A 21266-nucleotide genomic window follows, 5' to 3' on the forward strand; every position below is an offset into this window, starting at 1 on the left:
ATGTAAAATAAGACGAAAAATGTTTGTCAACAACCTTTTTTCCATGATTAACACGAGATGTTGACGAGCTAAAAATAGATCTTTGATAATAAAAACTATGACGAAATGTACGTTTATTTTTCATTGACGAGACGAGATAGGACTAAAATATTAGTGGTGTGCAATTTGGACATTCAAAATGCATGATATTTTCCAATCATTACCCTCCCGTCAGGTTCTTATGCAACGGAAACGTTGTTCACTCCTCCAGTAAATAGGACGGAGCTACGACTTGGCAAAGGGAGGTATAGTCCGCTCAGCTATGAGCCAGAGAGCTAACGTTACGTTATGCATTGTAGCCTACTTATTTATAATTTGAAGGTCGTCCCAGCCTTTATACCGAAAACACTATAGGGTCTATAGCATATAACCGCGTTTCCTGATTACAGTTTAATGCATTTTTCACAATTGACCAGCTCTCGTTTTGAAGGCTGAACAGACAATTTGACTGGAAATACTTAGCAGGTGTCCATATATCAGCCTAATTGACTTAGTTTAAAAAGAGAAAACATTTTGACTAAAAGTAATGACTAAAAGTTTACTAAAATGTAATGACTTTTGGTAAACTAAAACTAAACTAAAACTACGAAGGAAAACAATGACTAAAATGTGACTAAAACTAATAAGAATTTTCGTCTAAAGACTAAGACTAAATCTAAAATAGCTGATAAAATTAACGAATTAACGAAGATGACATTATAATTAACCAAACAATACTTAGCAATGCTACCTAAGTATTGTTTGGTTAATTCTGATGTCATCTTTCCTGACACATCACACGTTACGAGATGACATTGCGCAGAGAAGGAGTAAAGTGAGTGGCAGCTTGCATCCACTCGCCAGAGCACCTAATTCATGCGTTTTGTCTCCTTTTTCACATCTTACACCAAAGACGTGTGTGTTCTCTGGCAGGGGATAAAAAGACTGCGAGCAGCGATAAGGGATGAGCTGACGAAGAAGGATGGCGCCGCCAGAGGGATAAATAACACCATTTGTTCTGCCTATAGCCAAACAGGACATAAAGCCCCACTACACATTACAGTGTGTAGTGCTGTTCCCACCTGCATCTCTCAGTGTCTCTCTCTCCATCGTCCATCGCTCTTCTTTTCTCGCCGGCCTATCCCTTTCATCCTCTTCATCCCTCTGTTCTTCTCTGGTTCTGTCCATCTTCCTTGATCTCAATCTATCTTTCTTCTTCCCTCCCTGACTCTTTCTTTCTCACCTCCTTCATTCCAGCTCCCTGTTACATCTGCTGCTGCTTTCCCGGTTTACCTTTGGGAGACTTTCGAAGAAGAAGATGCCGTTTCTGTGTCAACAATTTGATGGGAGAGATTGGATTTAGAAATGCACCTGGATAAACTTGGCATACTGCCCAAGCCTGATCCTAACCGCCACTTAACCAGACACAAACACACACACACACGCACACACCTGGTTCCTGGCGATGAAAAGTGGTTTCAAAGCGTGTTTTGCGTTAATTAATTTACAAAGTGTTGCTTTGGAATGTGAACGTGAACAGCACCACACTGGAGGCAGGACAGGCAGGGGCAAGAGGCAGGTGGGGGCAAGAGGCAGGTGGGGGCAAGAGGCAGGGGGGGGCAAGAGGCAGGTGGGGGCAAGAGGCAGGGGGGGGCAAGAGGCAGGTGGGGGCAAGAGGCAGGTGGGGGAGAGAGGCAGTGGGGGGGGCGGGGTCGAGAGGCAGGTGGGGGCAAGGGCAAGAGGCGGGGGGGGGGGGTGGAAGGCAGGGGGGGCGAGAGGCAGGGGGGGGAGGGAGAGGCAGGGGGGGGCTTGAACCAAGGGCCTCTTCAGCTGAGAGCAGAGCCTCTGATACACTATGCTGACTGAAAGGTAAACTATCCTAGCCGCTAAGAGAGGATCAAACAAGATGGCTTGCCTCTGCCTGCTCCTGAAGGGTTAGCTCAGGATAAGGGCTGTAGGCCTTCAGTGATTCGGGGTTAGACCGGAGCAGAGCGACCACTTATCGGTCAATGGGTATAGCGGTTCAGTGATCCTCACTACATTCCCGCTACTAGAAAGCATTAACACTGATACATGAAATAGATGTCCAGGTGTCAGAGAATTTGAGAATAAACCTAGTACACCTTTCAAAATAATGCAAAAAATCATTTTTAACGTGTGTATATCTGGAATAAACAATGTTTAAAATGACAAATCCCAAAAACATACTGATTACTAATACCCCAGTGATACTCGACCTGAAAAATTGGTTTCTTCTTCCAGTTAGTTGTGTTGTTATGGTCGGGGGGGATTGGGTCACCTTTTTAACCCTTTTAATGAACTAATATGCATCGTTCTGGACTTGTCACTATGGTTAAAAACAATACATATATATACATATGTATATATATATATATATATATATATATATATATATATATATATATATATATATATATATATATCCTAGCCTCTTACTCAATGGCAATTGAGTGAAAAAAAAAGAAAAGGGTATTCAACCACCATCCCCACTAACCATTTAATCATGGCGGAGAGGGAAACCCTGCATTAAACCATCCCACCATTACTACTACTCTGTGCTTCAGAAGGAATGGGAGAGAGACACACATACACACACACACACACACACACACACACACACACACACACACACACACACACACACACACACACACACACACAGTGTTTCAAAGCAATTGGATTTATGGAGAAAGCACAGGATGGCGACTCCCAGTTAAGGGAGTCCATTTCATTACAGGAGTTGGTCTGGTCCGGGACAGGCCTGTGTGTCAGCGTCTGGGGGGGAGAGGTGGGGGGTGGGAGAGTGTGCACATTGGTAGGGAAGAGGGGGGTGGGTATATAGATGTGGATCGAAGTCATGAAGAACAACTCTCTCTCTCTCTCGCTCTCTCTCTCTCTCTCTCTCTCTCTCTCTCTCTCTCTCAGAGAGAGATTGAATACCTCAAAAAGACAAACATCTGAATACGTTTAAATTAAACAAATGGTTCAAATAAAAATATAATTAAATGATTCAAATAAAAAATGAAATGAAAATCGTAATCATCAGGTATCTTTTGCTTAGTTCCAAGATATACATAAAGTCATAGTAGTCATGCATAGACATTTTGTTCTTCGATTTTCATACACGTGTGTGTTTGTTTGTGGAGTACATGAACATATGTGTGTGAGTATCTTCCATCTTCTAACATTTGAGAAACAAACACGCATTTGTTTGTATTCTTACTAGGGATCGTTATCCAGCTTGTACATTTCATGTCCTCCAATTTGCTTATGTTGTGCGCACGTTTGTGGGTGCATTATTGTTAAGCTCTCCTTTGTAGTAATGAGACAGAATGGAGGAAAACAATGGTGGTCTGCGGTTCCTCCCGTCTATTTTGCAGCATGTGTTACAACAAACACTCCATGATTACCTCTCTGTTTCGTCGGTTGCTGCCCTGTTGGCTCTGAGCGTAAGCTAGTGCGTCGGCTACATGCATGCAGGTCAGCAGTGCTCTGGAGTCAGGCTCTTGATCCTCGCCCTATTATGTGGAACGTGTGTAAAGTTTTGATTTCTTAACACACACACACACACACACACACACACACACACACACACACACACACACACACACACACACACACACACACACACACACACACACACACACACATATGAATATGTAGGCTGGGGCTGGGGGAGAAGCTGCACACCTTTTGGTGCATTGACCAATGAATGCAAACCGGTTAAACCCGCCATCACCACACACTCTGACATGCCTGTACTGAACAGCGGCTCTTCTGCACTGATCAGGTTTAGAAGGCATCACCCTTTGTGTTGCTGGTCTTGGGTGACCTGGTTGGCGTGTAGCAGGGAGCATTGCCACAACTCTATTCCTTAGTTGTAATATAAAATGCATTCCATAGGCCTTTCTTTCAATCACACAATTCTTTAATGCTTTGGTTATTGGTTTAATTCATTGACTGAGTGATGCTGGTTCAGTGATGTATGTATCCATTCATTACCTTGGATGGAAAAGAAAGTTGAATGTGGCAAATCGTCGCTGTCCGATGAAACTCGCGTACATCCAAAACGGTTACTTTTCAGGAAATGAAAAAAACACCCTAATTTCAAAGCAGTTGAACGTAGCGTTGTCATACTTGGTATGTCATCTTTAAATGTAGTCGTAATATTGCCAGTGTGATGGTATAGTTCACATTTTACCAAAATTGAGTTTAAATGGACATACGTGCATATTTTACAGTAACGGTGGTCGATACGCGTTCTTCCGATCATGAATGAGCAAGTCGCGTAGACTACGCTAAGTTTATTAATTGCCTACGTCCAACCTAAGGCTATTTAATAAGCTGAGCATAGCCTATTAATCTTGTCAGTATGAAAATCAGTGTACTGATTCATTGTCCCTTCATAATTATGTCTCCTGCTAACTATGAAGCGATAATGAATCAGTAGGCCTACACTAACAAGCTATACAGAGGTTGTAACGTTAGACCTACCCCGTAATTGTGTCACTCCTCCACTCCTTGACCTACGTCTCAGGCGACAAGGGGGAAACTTTTTCTAGCGATAAAGTTAGGCCTACTGTAAAGGAAAGCTATTGTCTCACCAGGCTATCATCAAAATAATATTTATTTGGCACTGTATAGCAGAAAAGAAAAGGAAAAATGAAGCTGCCATTTCACTAAAAAAAACACAGACACGCGCTACCGCTCGCTCTCCTCGCTCGTCCACTCACTCGCTGACGTCAATCACACACACACACACACACACACATACACACACTGCCATTCTCGCGCACACACATACGCTACTCGTAACACTATGCCTCGTTATGAAGGTCGGAATGAAGCGGCCACCGATTATTGACAGGATGGGTACTTTATTCTACCGGAATCGTTCGCTTCTTCACTAGACAGTGTCTAGTGAAGAAGCAGAGACGCACTGGACAGTGTCTAGTGAAGAAGCGAACGATTCCGTTCACGATTCCGGCAGACCAGATTCCGGCAGACCAACTGCCGGTCAAATCAGACAAAACGATAGAGACAGGGATCACACAAGCAATTTTTTTCGCGCTTGGCCCACTCTGGATAAATGTCGTTCATATCGCATATGAGGACTTTGACGGCTGTGGAGAAATGAAATCCTCCGTATCCATGGAGAGCTGTCATCACAGAGAGGGCATCTCTTCGCAAATTTACGGCATCAATAAGAGGGGGCGGTGTCAGCAGACTATTATTTAGACAAATTAGCAAATTTCAATCTGACAATTTTACCAGAGAGTTAGAAAGGGCGTATCGTGCTTCTGCCTTCTCACACCGCGAGGCAGGTTCGTGGCTTTGAGTGTCGTGATTTCGGTTTCGATACGCGTTACAGCTAGCCTGGTTCTACCAGACTCTCGTACTCTTCACTTCATTTCATTTCATTTGTACAGAGATTACTGAAGGGAAATTCAAATTGAGCGGAAGTACTTAGGCGGGCGGAGCCAGGCTACGTTACAGCCCTATTTAGCCTACTTTATTTACGTTCGTCAGTCAGGTTCACAATAAAAAATATTCGGTGAAAATTACTTCATCTTATATTGCAACTAGAATAAACTTGAGAACAGTTGACAAAAAAACTAAATACCTTAACTTCAAAGTGTTATTCGGCTACCCGATGATGCGCTTCCAGAGACGCTAATGAGATGACTCCACAGGGCGGGAGATACGCGGCGGGATTGACAGCTTTGACACCAAATGGATATACTTGAAAATCAGATGACGTGTTTCACAACTTTTCATTGGTCAATTAGGTTCATGACGCATACTGTATACGGAAATGAACCTGGACATAACTATCATCGTAAAATCTCAAAATCGGCAAAAATGGACATACGCGGTTTTCATCGGACAGCGACGAAATGTTGTATTGATTTCTTTAATGCAACCATTTCATGCATTTAAAAGTTTTTCTTTTAAATATATAAAAAATATATGAATACAATGTTTTAGTATTTTTCTATAGCTCATTTTAGTATGGAAGATAATTTCGCTTTTTAGCACAAAAAGGTACAGCACAGTACAGCATGTATGTTCTGTGTACCCGCTCATAGTGTTGTTCTACATAGCATAGTGTAGTGTAGCATGGCATACTGCAGCACATTCCAGAAGAACATATAGTCCAAATGGCTTAAGTCTCTCTGCTGTCAGGAACCGTTTACATGGCATTACAATTGCTGTATGGTAAATTACAAGTAATGTACATTATGGGATTGGGAGATGGTTGCCAGAGGAAAAATGGCTGCCAGAGGGGTCACGTCCCAGTGGTGCCCTCCAATCTCAGTTAAGTATTCTCGACGCCCAGCCAACGTTTATTATGACCAATTAGAGGCTGACTCTGACGTTTATTTTAAGTGATCTAATTATAGGGTAGCCACTGAGGGCCCAGGTAGGGCTGCTTCTATGCGTTTCATCATGGAGGATTATGTTTGTCTTTCCTTTGAGGACAGGCTTCAACTGCTCTTCTTTGTTATTTCCTGTTTTCTGTAATCCTCTGCTTTCTGCAGTCCGGACTACCAAGTGTGTTCCAATTAAAAATTGTGATCAGTCAATGCATGTCAACCCGTCGTCGTGCATAGGCCTACTGTTTTTTTTTCTCATGCTAGGCCGGATTCGATCGTCTCTCTCCCTCCGTTCTCTCTTTCTCCTGTCCCTCTCTCTCCTGTCTCTCTCTCCCGTTTACTGCCTCCACTTCCTCAAGACTCTCCCCCGCTCTTTGGGTTCTTTTCTTCTCTCAGAGCATTAGCCGAGTTGTCCTTTTTGCTCTCCACAAGGACTTGCTGGATGTGAGAGCCATCGAGGTGATTAGCAGTGATTAACGTAGATGAAGGCGGGGTAGGGAGGGACCTCGGGATTGGTAACCTTGTCTGTAATGCTCCACACCAATCCAAGGCTGTCTCAGGTTCCAGCAGGCGGGTCCTCCACATTTATATCTTTCTTCTTGTTTCATAGCTCAGCCTCGTAAACCACACCATACTCTGCTATCTCGTTGTTAGGTAAACAGATATCTTGTTCTTATTAATGAATGATTAACTTAATGAACTATGAATGAAGAGTGGCACCGTACCAAACTTGTGAATGTGCATAATCACATAAATCACATATTCATTTATACATTGGTGGATTTTTTGTTATGCTTTTATCATGAGGCTTCAAAGAGTGAAAGGAAAAATAAGTGCAACTTTGTATTCTCACTGCCTTTGATGCCTTTAATTATTTGATTCTTCCCAGACTTTTTAGTGGGCTGATAACATAACATAACATACTCTTCTCTGTGTCAGAGCAAAATACCAAGGCCACCCTTCAGACTGCTAACAGTTTGCTGTTGTCCCTATGAATGACTCCATCCAGAGTCAATCTGTTGACACTATTGTAAAATTGTTTAGCATTTAGTTTGTTCATCATTTAGATTGTCTCCATCTCTGTCCCTCTGTCTGTCCCTCTGTCTGTCTGTCTGTCTGTCTGTCTGTCTGTCTGTCTGTCTGTCTGTCTGTCTGTCTGTCTGTCTGTCTGTCCGTCTGTCCGTCTGTCTTTCTCTCTCTATATTTATCTTTCTCTCTCTTTCTCTCTCTCTCCCTCTGTGTTCGTCAGCAATCGCTATGAAAAGCGAACAGAATGAAAAATATGATTGTTAATAATAAATACAACATGTTTCCTAAAGCTCTGAGAGTTTCACACAGTGGCCAGACAAGAAAGAGTGTAGCACAGACTTAATATTTTTATATCTTCTCTGAAAACAAATCATTTTCAACTGTCACTGCTGGAATGGAATGCGTTTGGGTTTGTTTATTGTCCTTTTAAATTGTAATTTGGTCGACATTAATATCCAAAGCATCTCACATTACTAGGAGCATCAATGACTTTAAATGGAAATGTTGGCTACGTATGAAGGACAGAAATTATTCAAATCCTGACTTATTTGAATCACATAATTGTACTGTACCTCAATAACCTTGGACACGGAAAACACATTTAAAATAAATTAACACATACAGTATATCCCATATGTGTTCATTTATTTGTAATGTGTTTTCCAATTATATTTCAAGGACGACTTCCTCCACTTTGAAGAGTCTGTGAACGCACAATTTCAGAGCGAACTCAAACACTTGACATGGAGATTTAAAGAAAATGTTTTGGGCTGAGAGTTCTAGGAAGGAAGGGGGCGTGTAATAACCCATATGATTTTCAACATACTAATCTCTGCCATCACTATCTCTAAAATAACACTGTGATTTACAGTTTTTATCAGTCGCTTTGGTACATTTCTCAGATCAGAATTGAAATTCTCAAAACTACCTGTTCAATCTTCAAATCATTGTGTCACTTCTGCACATCAAAAAAGCAGTTTCTCATTTCTTTGAACAAATTGCAAATGCTTTGGTACATTCATGCATATTATTATGTACGATTCTCTGCTCTTTCCTACATTATTAATGGCTTATGTCATGTTGATCAAAATGTATTGCAATGGATCTCTATTGTATAGTCTCACCCCCACAACATTTAGGCATTAGGTCATTGCATAAGTCTTTGCATGCAAAATGACCAGGTGAATCTTGACTTTCTCTAAAGAAGTGAAAGTGAAGTGTTAGATCAACCAACGATCAACCAGTTTTCTGAAATAGCTCAAAGGTGCATCTCATGAACCATAAACTGGCAAGTATATATATAGCTGGAGCACAACACAATGTTACATTGTCTGACAATGGAAGGACAAGGAATTGGACGGGGTCAACAGCCAGAGAGAAGAAGAACAGGAAGAGGAGTGAGGCTGCGTGAGAATGAGAATTTGTGGCCCAACAAACAGGACCGTCAGGAGGTGTAAGACTGCACTGTAATTCCTACAGCAATGCATGTACAGTTTACCCTAAGGAGATCGTGTCCTATGTCCACATTTCTAGCAATGACATGGTCTGTCAACAAATTACAGAACAAAAAGTCAAAGTGTAAATGTGAATCTTGTCCAGTCTCTTGCAATCAATCTCCCACTAAGGTGTAACTTACAATTTACAATAATTCAAAACTTTAGCCATATTTTACATCAGAACATCCCTCCAGAGTACACTGTTATATTGACAACATGACTAAGCAATTTGCCCTATCCGTACACAATGACACAAGGACTGGTCCTTCTGATGGCACTGACATGTTCATTGACAGAGATATTTACTTTTGAGAAACGTACTAAGGATTTTGAGCAAGAGACTGGCTTTTGCAGGAAATCCATGGTGTTTTGCTATTTGTACGAATTGTTTTGAGAAATGCACTTACTGTTTTGCAAATTTTAATTCTGATCTGAGAAATGTACCAAAGCGACTGAGAAAAACTGTAAAGAAAAAAGCGGTTAAATCCTATATTTTTGCTATTCTCCCGAAAACACGATGTGAGCGTTGGACTCTGCTGCGAGTGCAGGTGGCGTGCCTCTAGTGACATCTGAATGTCTTTTCTGAGGCACTCAGAGGTCACCTAATCGATTAGGGTCAGTCTGCATACTTTAATTTTGCCAGGGGTAATCCTGCAGAAGGCATGATTTTAGTGTTGATAGTCTAGTACTTTGCGGGCTGTACAACACACCTTTGGCATCTCATTGCAGAAATTATGTTGGTATGGAGAAATGGATCCACAATGCCTCCAACTGTCAGCGTTGGGGGACAACAGCCTGATCTGTGATGTTATCGCTGGGGGATGAATCAGCAAAGTGGTCGTATATCCGTAATTGTGTTACTCTTAATGAATATTTATAAATATTCGTCAAAGGAGTACATGAAACATACTGATTATAGTTGTATAATATATTCTATGAGCCATTAGCTCCGCTGAATCCACAGTCACACAGGTTTGGCCGTGGCCCTTCTCCTTCCAGAGTCTCATGGATGGATGAAGGAGATGATGGAGGACAGCCATCCTCCAGCTCAAAGACTCCTCTGTGGACTGTGTTCCCAGACTCTGCCTCGCTCCCCTTGACATTGCCCTTAATGATACCGCTGATACCATATTGCTCGGTGAAGGATAGGCTACTAGATAGCTGGCTAGGTAAAGTCATCTGTCACTCCAGATGGTCGCTTACACCTGGCCCTCCACAATGTGAACACGCTATTGTGGGTGTGTTTATTTGTGTGCAAATGAGTGTGTGAGAGAGAGAGAGAGAGAGAGAGAGAGAGAGAGAGAGAGAGAGAGAGAGAGAGAGAGAGAGAGAGAGATTTGTCACTTGAATGAGTGATTGCAGATGCTGCATCACATTTGTTTGCCTCGCACACTTAATTATATTTTTTGTGCCTAAAAGCAATTATAAATTTGTCACATGGATGCACACACACACACACACACCTACCTGCACATCAATAAATACTCCACCAGGAAACAAACAAGACTTAACATAAAAGTCCTAGTATGCTGGAACAAACTGATCATCATAAACATTATCATCACAATCATCATCAAGAGCACCACAGCATCATCATTGTCACCATTTCACACATTCAAAATCACCTCCACCACTCCCACAATCACAGTACTACCATCATCACCATAACATCCAAACTCATCCCCAACACCGACAGCCTCATCACCGCATCATCATCCCCATGACAACCTGCATTGCCATTACATCTAGACTCATCACAACCAAAACACCACCACCATCACCACCATCATCCCCTCCACACCGAATCTCATCACCATCACCACCACCATCATCCCCTCAACATACAATCTCATCACCATCATCACCATCAGCATCACCATTGCTTTCACATTCACCACCAGCACCACCACTACCACCATCAATCCACACGCACCACCAACATCACATCCACCACAACCATCACATCCACCACCACTACCATCACATCCACCACCACCATCACATCCATCACCACCATCACATTCCCCAGCACCATCACATCCACCACCACCATCAGATCCACCACCACCACCATCACATCCACCACCACCATCACATCCACCACCACCACCATCACATTCCCCAGCACCATCACATCACATCCTCAGCCTCATCAGCAGCCCACCTGCTGGATGAAGGTGTGTGCTCCGTGGGGGCTGAGCAGCAGGATGGCCCTGCGCAGAGTGTCCCGGTACTTGTTGAGCTCCTCGGTCCTCATGGTGGTGAAGAGGTTGGTGAACACCTGGCTGATGTTGCGGTCCACCCTCTGCAGGGCCACGTCCACACCCTGCCGCGAGGTCTGGTCCAGGAATCCCTGCAGCCCACGGATATCTGCCGACACAGGAGAGAGAGCGAGGACGCTCTGGCCTCAGATCACTGCATTTCCACTCAATCCACCCGATGCCTTCGGCTCAGTGTTTAAGATGAAATATACATTTATTGTCTGATGTGTTCAGGAACTGGTCCAGTGTCCCAAGGGCCGTAGTTAGAGAGACGAATAGATTATATATACCTCCTATTCATGAGGTAAAACATGGCTCTCAGTTACACAGGCTCCCTGGTCCCTAATGCCCCGTTTACACCATCCCGCTAATGGACGCTAATGGCCGATGGACCACCGATGTGGAAGTCGGGGTGATTCGGGTGACATCGGGCTAAAAATGTATGATCGGGTCAATTTATCGGGGTAGCATTTACACATACCCGATGTTATAACCAGGGTTTTTTCTAAACAAGGGAACAGGGGTGCTGCGCCCCGATACTCCCGGCGTGCGCCATCCTACCGAAATGCCGACTGAACCTGTCAGACTTGGGTCTGTACTTACATGCTGCTGTACAACATACACTATTTCTCAAAACTATCTTTTCTCCGCGAAAATATCCCAACACCACCACCTGACAATGTGTCTGATCCTCAAATAACTTATAATTACTCCAAAAATATTCCGATCCGAATTGGAGTTTCCCAGACCGAGTCGACATGCTAACGTTAAAGTTATTAGCAGCAAGCTAGCTAGCTACTATGTATTTGAATGGGTTTTTGGTCTAGGCGCTAAGATGCTAAGCAAGTATACAAGACCATTCCAGTTCTCTCTGCACAAAGCGGTTTCAATGAACGACAGAAATAAACAAATGCTGAGTGTTGATCAAGAGTTTTGCGAGAGCAAAACGAACAGTCGAACAGGGTTCCCTGTTACCAGGGAACCCGTAGCAGGGAACTAAATGGCAGCTGCACGGCCGAATTAGCCCAATAAAAGTGTAGTAACCCAGAGAACCAGCTACAACATAGTTTTCATCCAAACGAGCCGTCTTTAGCGAACGGTGAATTGCATTGGCTTCTACGAGCAGTCGGCTTTCAGCCGCGAGCTTAGGGACCGTCTGCAAAGTGCAAAACTGAATTGCATTGGCTTCTACGAGCAGTCGGCTTTCAGCCGCGAGCTTAGGGACCGTCTGCAAAGTGCAAAACTGAAAACGACAACAATAGTAACATTTCTATAGTGTCGCCATTATTGACTCTAGAGCCCCAAAACTTGTTCCATAGAGGCATGGCACAGGAGGTCTACCATGACTAACGCTACCCTGAACCACCTCCTCAGGATCAGTATTGAGGGGCCTGCAATTGATCAATTTGATTTTGACAAGGCAGTGAACCATGGGGCAGTCTCAGGAACAGACGGCTGCTGTTGTGATTTGTCCTACTTAATAAAAGTTTAGCCAATATTTTTGAAATTTGTCGTGTTTATTTACAGGGTAAAGTTGTACAAGTCTACCAAAAGTTGATAGTATTTTAGTTTTTCAGGATGACCACAAGAGCGAGAATTTCTCTCTAAGATAGCCTCAGAATGTACCATTTAATCATTATTTTTTCAAAGGCTTCGCGCCGTGGAAGGGGGAGACCCCCCTTCCACACCATCCCCCGCCTCGGTCGCGTTGCTCCCTCGGCTTTGCGCAGGGGTCTGCTCCCTGCTACTTTTTTTTTCTAGAAAAACCCCTGATAACGATAACATAACGATTTATGCCAGGGAAGACACCCGAAGTGCGTTTGGCGTCATTTGAAGTCATTTCGAATGACGCCAAACACGTCAAATGACGCGTTTGGCGTCATTTGGCGTCATTTCGGGAGAAGGCAAAGGGGAGACTGGTTTAGACTGATATTTATTTATATATTTATATTTTACAATAGCGATTTTATAATAGAACGCCGGTTCTAAATGGGCGAAGTACCCTGTAATTATAAAAGTAGGACATCCCCCCCTATTTATACCCAAGTGGCATATTGAGGGTCTTCCTTAACACAATCTGGTCACTCACAATCGTTATTTGTCTAGGGTTCTCGAGGGTCTTTCGTGTGTTGAGGTTGCCGATATAAAGACGATAAAACACGATAAAGCGCGGAAGATTAACGAATATAGCCGATGTGCCCAGGAAAATTCCCGAACGATTTGCGATGTCTTACGTTATACTCCCGTTCTATTCCCAATTATAGCCGATTAGCCCATAGCAACACCTGGTAACCGATTCTACCCCGATAGACCCAAAATTAACAAACATGTTCGTTCTTTGCCAATGTTGCCCGATGTTGCCCGATCATTGAGCATTTCCCGTTGCTTCCCGTTGTCTAACGATGTTCCCGGGAAGAGTAACGTGTTTCCCGATGCAACCACGCTATTTGCCGATGTTATAACGATAGCTGCTGATTTAGCCATCGGGCACCATCGGGGCCAACTATCGGGTAGGTGTAAACAGGGCATAACTGACATGTTAAGTGCTCCTTATGAACCCCTGTTCAGCATTAGATCCAGTGGTTCATTTGAGCCGGATCCTCTTAATTTTGGCCTCCCTGTGTTCCGGTACTTATTTGGGCAGATCTGGTAGCCTACCTCTCATGGAAAAAATGTAAAATGTTTAAATGTTTAAAATAAAATAATAATATGCATATATTAATTTACAGAACAAATCCCAAGAATTTCATGTTGTTTATTAAGATTTAACATAATTTGAAAGAGTGGGAGATCTGTTGATGCACTGAAAAGCTGGGCCAACAAACCACGCCCGGCACTTTTGAAATTCGTTGCATCTGAGGAGCAAGCCGAGAGGAATAAACGGTTACCATGCATGACCAAATGCGTGTGCGCCACGCACAAGTTAATATAAATTATAAATATCACAGAGCAGGATTGTGAACGTTTACAATATCTCATGTCAATTTACAATCGGCAAAATGTGTCAGCGTTGGCCGATTCTTTGCAACGGAATTTGAAGAAAGATATAAAACGATTTAATTGAACATGCCCAAAGCAGATATTTTCGTTTTTATTTAAATATTTGGAAACGAAAATTCATGTTTCCCGCAGTTTGTCTCTGAGCGGGTCTGCAGGATCGCACTCTGCACAACCCAGTCGGTAAAAAAGTCACGGTCACGCACGACTCCGTAATAAACGCTTTCCAAGCATCGGTGGTGATGGCAACTTTCTCTGCTAAGGACAGGATCTCACGGAGGGAGGCTGCTGCTTTGCTGTACATTTTCTCCAGCCGCACAGTCATAGTTTGGCGACATATGCATTCTGTAATCCGGCTCGAGAAATCAGATCGTGGAAGACTAACGCGTCACGTCTCTGGCAAAGGCTGCCGTGTTTAAAATAGCATGCATAAACATCAGTTATACTCTCAATTAAATTTTCAGAGCAATCCCTGCAAAGCGGGGGGGGGGGGGGGGGGGGGGGCATGCCATCACGATGGTGGCCCTCCATCGTGATGTCAGTCATCCATCACGACGGACAGGTTAGTTTTACCCTACTGATGATGTGTTGTTGCAATAGGCACAACCCTAGTAGGCAGTGTATCTTTTTTTTGTTCCATTATCTCTTATCCACATACTAAGTCGCCGGATTCACCCCCCCTCTGCGTTCCGGGACCGCCCACTTTACAAATTAAGCACTGATTAGATCCATTAGCTACTGCTACGCTAACGCCTCGTTTCCACAAACGTATGTTTTTCGTATCCGTGCTTCCGTAAATTTACGGAAAGGGTCGCTAGTGCTTTACGTACAGACATGAATTTATTTACGGACAGCCAAAAAGATGGGGGAACGTATGATAATGGCCGTTTTTAGGAGACCGGTACTTTGGAACATGAGGATCGACATATACAGGTACTTACATGTTTTGTGAAAAACATAAAAACGTTCATACGTTATCTCCGTAAAACAACGGCGAAAGTAAAAAAAAATTAACGTATATTACGGACATACCGGACAGAAATTTTACGGAGGGGAGGAGTCTCGGAGGAAAAACAGACATTACGGAGAATCACATAGGAATGAATGGACTTTCGGTCGGAGACGGTTGGATCGCATACGAGAATGTACTTATGTGGAAACGAGGCGTAAGGCCCTGAGTCCTCCAACAACAGCTCCATCGTCTCTGATGCTAAAGAGAACCACAGCAGATTGGCTGTTGAAGCATCTGTGGAAGATATATGTCATTGACTGTCTTTGTTTTTGCCCTGTTTTGATTTAATCCAATACAACTCCCTTTAGTTTGTTCCTCTATATCAGGGGTCACCAACCTTTGGGAACCTGAGAGCTACTTCATGGGTACCGAGTCATACGAAGGTCACCCAGTTTGTTACACTCTTGTGAAATAGCAAATTTGCTCAGTTTGCCTTTAGTGATATATTATTATTAATAATTTATGATACTCATCTGCGTGAAGACACTGATCATGTTAATGATTTCTCATAATAATTATCAACAATCACTTAAAAAAGGTGTGAAAGAGTTGTTCAAGAATGAGTAGTGCTGTTTTTAGAACAGGCCTGCGGGCGCCTCATTTGGTCCTAGGGGGCGCCCTGGTGCCCGCGGGCACTGTGTTGGTGACCCCTGCTCTATATTGTGCTTATCTTCGACCCAAAGGGAATTGGGCTTGATCCCCAATATCTGCTTGTCCCGATTCTAATGTTAACTGATTAGACACACTTCATGGCCGGGAATACAGAAAACATTTCAGGGCTGAATTATTCAAAAATCACCACATTCATTCAGTCCACCGGGAATTTAACCATAGCAATCAATAACTATGTGAGACAAAGGCAGCGGATGGGAAATTGTGGTATTTTCCAATTCATTGATTTTTCCTGCACAGAGCAGCAGAGTACAGTTGTCCCAGAATTAATTCAGGTATTATATTAAGTAAATAGATTTATGTTTAAACAAACCCAACCAAACTATTTGGAGATGCTCGTCATTTGAAGAGAATGAAAAATAATTGGAAACCGTTTTGGTTTGTCACTGAACTTCTTATCAGGGAGTGGGGTGCTGACATCGATGAGAAGGCATACACCACAGAGATGACTCGTTCTTCGCAAAAATGGAATAAACATCCATAGCCATTTCTCATCTGAGTTGCTCATGTGATCTTTTTTTGGCCTCAGCTAAGGCAAAATAAGCTGTTAATTATGAGTAGAAAACCTCTCAGGTGTGCTCAGGAAATGGACATCGAGACAACAACTGCCTTTTCCTTTAGCTCCACATCTGTCAAGAAAAGTGATGGCAGCCATCGATTACATCAGTGCACATCTCCCTCTTTCTGTCCCTTGTTTACGGATCCTAAAAATCTGAGCACGTAATAAAAAAACATGCAGAGTAAACACATTTCTTCTTCCTAGGCTTTCCAAAAGTCAGACTTAGAAGTTCTTCAGGACGTCACCGAGAGACCCATGATACTAAACAAAAACAGGCCAAACAAACACTACACAAAAGTAGGCTTCAGTTGGCGCCGTTTTAGTGCAACAAATAAATAAACCAAAAAAACAACTCTGTGTCTTTAAGCATCTGACTGTTCAAAGCATTTTAAAATAGATATTTTCAACAATACTTGTCATGAAGTTAATCCACAGTATTCTTTATTAAGGAAGGTTCTTGGCTGAGCGGAAGTGTCTCTGTAGTAGCCATGATAATAGCTGGTTCAGTTCTCTAACTGCTCAGGAAAGCTGCTTCAATGCTACGTTGCTTATCTCCTTTAGCATAGCGAAAAATGCCATCCCAGAATTTCTTGCAGCAGCTACATTCAAAGCGACGCACCATTCGGTCTCTTATTAGTATTCACGAATACAGTGGACCCCCCCACCCCCCCCCCCCAAACGGTTTTCATGTTAAACAGTTACACAATATTTGTATATTTATTTATCAAAGGATTGCATGGCGCTGAAGACATTGTAATAACCTAGTCTTCCCCGGTTCCACTTATAACACAAAAGACTATCAACTTAAACACAAAACTAAATCAAATGGATGGATGGATGGATTTGCTCTTGGGAATTATGCCTTTTAAATATCATTGTCCAAGTTTGCAAAATGATTTTGTCATAATAAATGATGCAGATATGTAAGCCAAGTTAATCATGTTGACTTGGCTGCTGTCAGCGAGCAAATCATCGAATCACAAATGTTGGGAACATGATGACAGAGAGGGTGAAGCCCCAGCATTATGCCCTCAGGCACAGGGACTGAGCTCTACATGGTTGACACAACTACAGTGCTGTCATTTACCAGACACGCCCTTTCCATCAGAAATATCTCCCCGGCCTCTCGATCGCTCTGATATTGATTGAGTGCTGCCCTAAAATTCCACTTTGAACCCATATGTGGCAAAATATCATCACTCAATTGATGAATAGAAAGAAAAACTTTGGAAACTCAGAGAGATGTGAACGACCGATATCAGAAAATGCCGACATGTAGAGAAAAGACTACAAATTCACCAAGTCATCAGGTCCAGTTCTACCACTTGCACACGCTCTCCAGATAGCATCCACCACTTCCTCTGGGTGAATTTAGATTGCTCTACAAGTTCCCACCTTCCTGTGAACTGCAGGGGGAAGTTTTTGACAGTTTGAAGTTACCAGGCACGGTCTCCTTCTCTTTATGGAGGGTGACAGGTTGTTTGGGCTGAACATTCTCCCTCTTTCTTTGACTCTCTTGCCCCAGTTCTGTCTCTCTCTCTCTCTCTCTCTCTCTCTCTCTCTCTCTCTCTCTCTCTCTCTCTCTCTCTCTCTCTCTCTCTCTCTCTCTCTCTCTCTCTCTCTTTGCCAGAATTTCAATCTCTTTCTTCTCTCCCGTTCATCTTCTTTGTCTATTAGCGCGGACAGCATTCTTGTCGCCCATCTCGACTGAATCCCAGTCTGTCATGTCATCCTTCAGGGCTGTGGTCATCTTCTCCGTTTGTATATACTTGATTTCTTCTCTCTTACCAAATATGTCAAAATGCTTTTTTGATATTTTACGTAAAATTCTTTTGACTCCCTCTGCAGTTTTAACTTTTGTAACAAATAACTAAGAACTTTAATTTCCACGAGTGTTTGATTGATTTCTGCACAATCACTTTAGAGCTAAGCACTTTACACACGTCTCTGTAATCTCAGTGTTTTTCACTGACTTCCGTCATGTCAACTTCAGAGTTCATTCAGATCCATGTCAGATGATTGCTACATTCCGTTTTTTTCCTCATGAATTAACAAAAACATTTTTTTACTGTGAGTCTGATATTTTTCCATTCTCAGACTCGCTGTGACCTCTCCGGCTAATAGGGGGGAGGTGAGGGAGAATGTCCTATTTTATTGTAATGATGATGCAATGATAATGAGGGATGATTTGAGGGGCTCAACTGCTGTTCATTGTTTCCATAAAAAGTTCATGGTAAAGGTATGGGATAAAACTGCCTTAATAACTTTCTTAACTCAGGGTGAGTTATAGGCCATAATATATGAGAGAACATTCCTAGTTGCCAGGGGTCAAAATATATTGGAAGATTTACAAATTGGCAGCTCTACCTCGCACATAAAAAAAATGTAATCTGCTCTCTTGTTTCCTCCCCTCTCTCCTTCCCTCCTTTCTCTCCTCATCTACTCCCTCCTCTCCCCTCTCTTCTAGTCTCCCCTCCACTCCCATGACCCCTCCCCTCTCAAACCCCCTGTCCTCTCTCCTCGCGCCTCACCTCCTCTCCCTTCTACCTTCTCCCCTCCCCTATAGTCTCCCCTCCCCTCTCCCGCGTCACATAGCAGAGTCTAAGCCATCATTGGCGGTGAGAGAGATGATATACATATTTTTTCTTTGCTTTATTATTTAAACTCTGTCATTTGCTTTGAACAGCTTTTGTGAATCAACCAAATTGGGAAAGAGTGACAGAGAGACAAAACCAAAACGAGAGTGAAATCCAAAGCAAGAGGTAAACGACAAAGAGATATCATATTCTCTGTTCAGAGGGTGCGCAAATTTACCCATTCCATCCTCATAAGTAACGAATGACACGACATTCAAACACACACAGTGTGTGTGTTTGCGTGCTCGTGTCATGGGTACGGGATTGCTCTCGGTCTCATCTATGGCTTCATGCTTATGCTTAAGTGTGTGTGTTTGATGTGTGTGCATGTGTGTGTGTGTGTGTGTGTGTTTGTGTGTGTGTGTGTGTGTGTTTATTTATGTGAGTGAGTTTTCCTGCACTGTTAAAGACTTGTATGTGTGTGTGTATGAGAGAGGGGTATAGAGAAAGGAAGAACAGAGAGAGAAAGAGAGCATGAGAGAGAGAGAGAGAGAGAGAGAGAGAGAGAGAGAGAGAGAGAGAGAGAGAGAGAGAGAGAGAGAGAGAGATAGAGACAGAGAGAGAGAGAGAGAGAGAGAGAGAGAGAGAGAGAGAGAGAGAGAGAGAGAGAGAGAGAGAGAGAGTGAGAGAGAGAGAGAGAGAGAGTATAGGGAAGAGTAAATTAGTGAGTGTACATAAGTATATTAGACACCACTGTGAAGCAATTATTGAGTCATTTAGTTTCAATCCAATTAAAAGCACCTAGATCGGTCAGAGCCCCCTACACGTAGGCCCCCCCCCAACCCCCCTCCACGGGATGCTACACTGTCCCGTGGATGATTCAACCGCCAGCCCTCCGTCAGCATGCGATGATGCATCACAGAGTGCACAACAACAGATCTACACACACTAAGGCCTCGGCCGTTTGGGGATGTGCGCTCTCTACTCTCTGACAGCTCCCTCTCTTTGAGTGCCTGCAAGGAGCTATGTAAATTTGACCAATTAAAAAATGTGACATCACAGACGGTATCACAGGAGCCAATCAGGATCCTCTGAAAGAAAAGAATTGGCCATGTCTCCCTACTTCTTCTTTCTTCAGTCACCTTCACATTTGCTTGTGTCTCCCCCTTCTGTGTGTATGTGTGTGTGTGTGTGTGTGTGTGTGTGTGTGTGTGTGTGTGTGTGTGTGTGTGTGTGTGTGTGTGTGTGTGTGTATGTGTGTGTGTGTGTGTGTGTGTGTGTGTGTGTGTGTCTCTCCCTCTCTCTCTCGCTCCCTCTCTCACATACATGTCTTCCCGTCCCCCTCTCTGTTGTTTCTGTGTTAGTCATAGCCATGACATGTTAACCAGGAACCCTTCACCAACAATGCATTTATTTGACGTTCACTGCATGAAATACAGTAACAAAATAAAATAAAATAATAACCAAGACACCCTCTGCCTCTTAAAAAAACACCTCAATCTATGTTTAAACCAAAATAAACTAAACCAAGCTACCTCTCTAGACAAACAAGAGAAAAACAAATGAGCAAATAACTAAATGGCAGCTTACCCTATCACATTCCAACAAATATCTAGACTCTCTGACAACCGGCACTCTCAACAAAGAGACAGACCTAGCTAGCCAGAGAGCATAAGGTATCCAGAGAGCAAGAGAGACAGACTGGGGCTGGCATGCTTGGACCATGTTTGTCCTAATGGCTGATCAGCAACACTAGAAAGTTACCTTTTAGTTTAATTGGGCATAACACTCGATCTCTCTCTCCCGATCTATTTTCTATTTCTATTTCATATTACAATAACTGTGAGTTATCAGGAGTGTATGTAATTGTCTGTCTGTCTGTCTGTCTGTCTGTCTGTCTGTCTGTCTGTCTGTCTGTCTGTCTGTCTGTCTGTCTGTCTGTCTGTCTGTCTGTCTGTCTGTCTGTCTGTCTGTCCGACTGTCTGTTTGTCTGTCTCTCTCTGTGTCCCTATCACTTGTCCGCTCTGTCTATGTTTCTTCTGTTTTTCTTTTTCTCTCATGCAAAATGCACGTATTAGAATTGGGTATTTTTTTTTGTTTCAATTGGTGGCCAGTGCTGAAGTTTTGTCTTGTAAGTGTTTTGTGTGTGTGTGTGTGTGTGTGTGTGTGTGTGTGTGTGTGTGTGTGTGTGTGTCTGTGTGTGTGTGTGTGTGTGTGTATGCGTGTGTGTGTATGTGTGTGCGTGTTG

The 21266-nt window shown here is 43.0% G+C and overlaps 1 protein-coding gene across 1 annotated transcript in view; it reads right to left on the reverse strand.

Moving 5' to 3' along the window:
* LOC115530944 (glutamate receptor ionotropic, delta-1-like) overlaps positions 1-21266 on the reverse strand; it is a 614288-nt gene that overhangs the window by 147175 nt on the left and 445847 nt on the right. Inside the window, 1 exon segment of the mRNA XM_030339799.1 lies at positions 11106-11311. Within this exon segment, the coding sequence (XP_030195659.1) occupies positions 11106-11311 (206 nt within the window).

Source organism: Gadus morhua, chromosome 18, assembly GCF_902167405.1.
Source record: "Gadus morhua chromosome 18, gadMor3.0, whole genome shotgun sequence".
Taxonomy (NCBI): Eukaryota; Metazoa; Chordata; class Actinopteri; order Gadiformes; family Gadidae; genus Gadus; species Gadus morhua.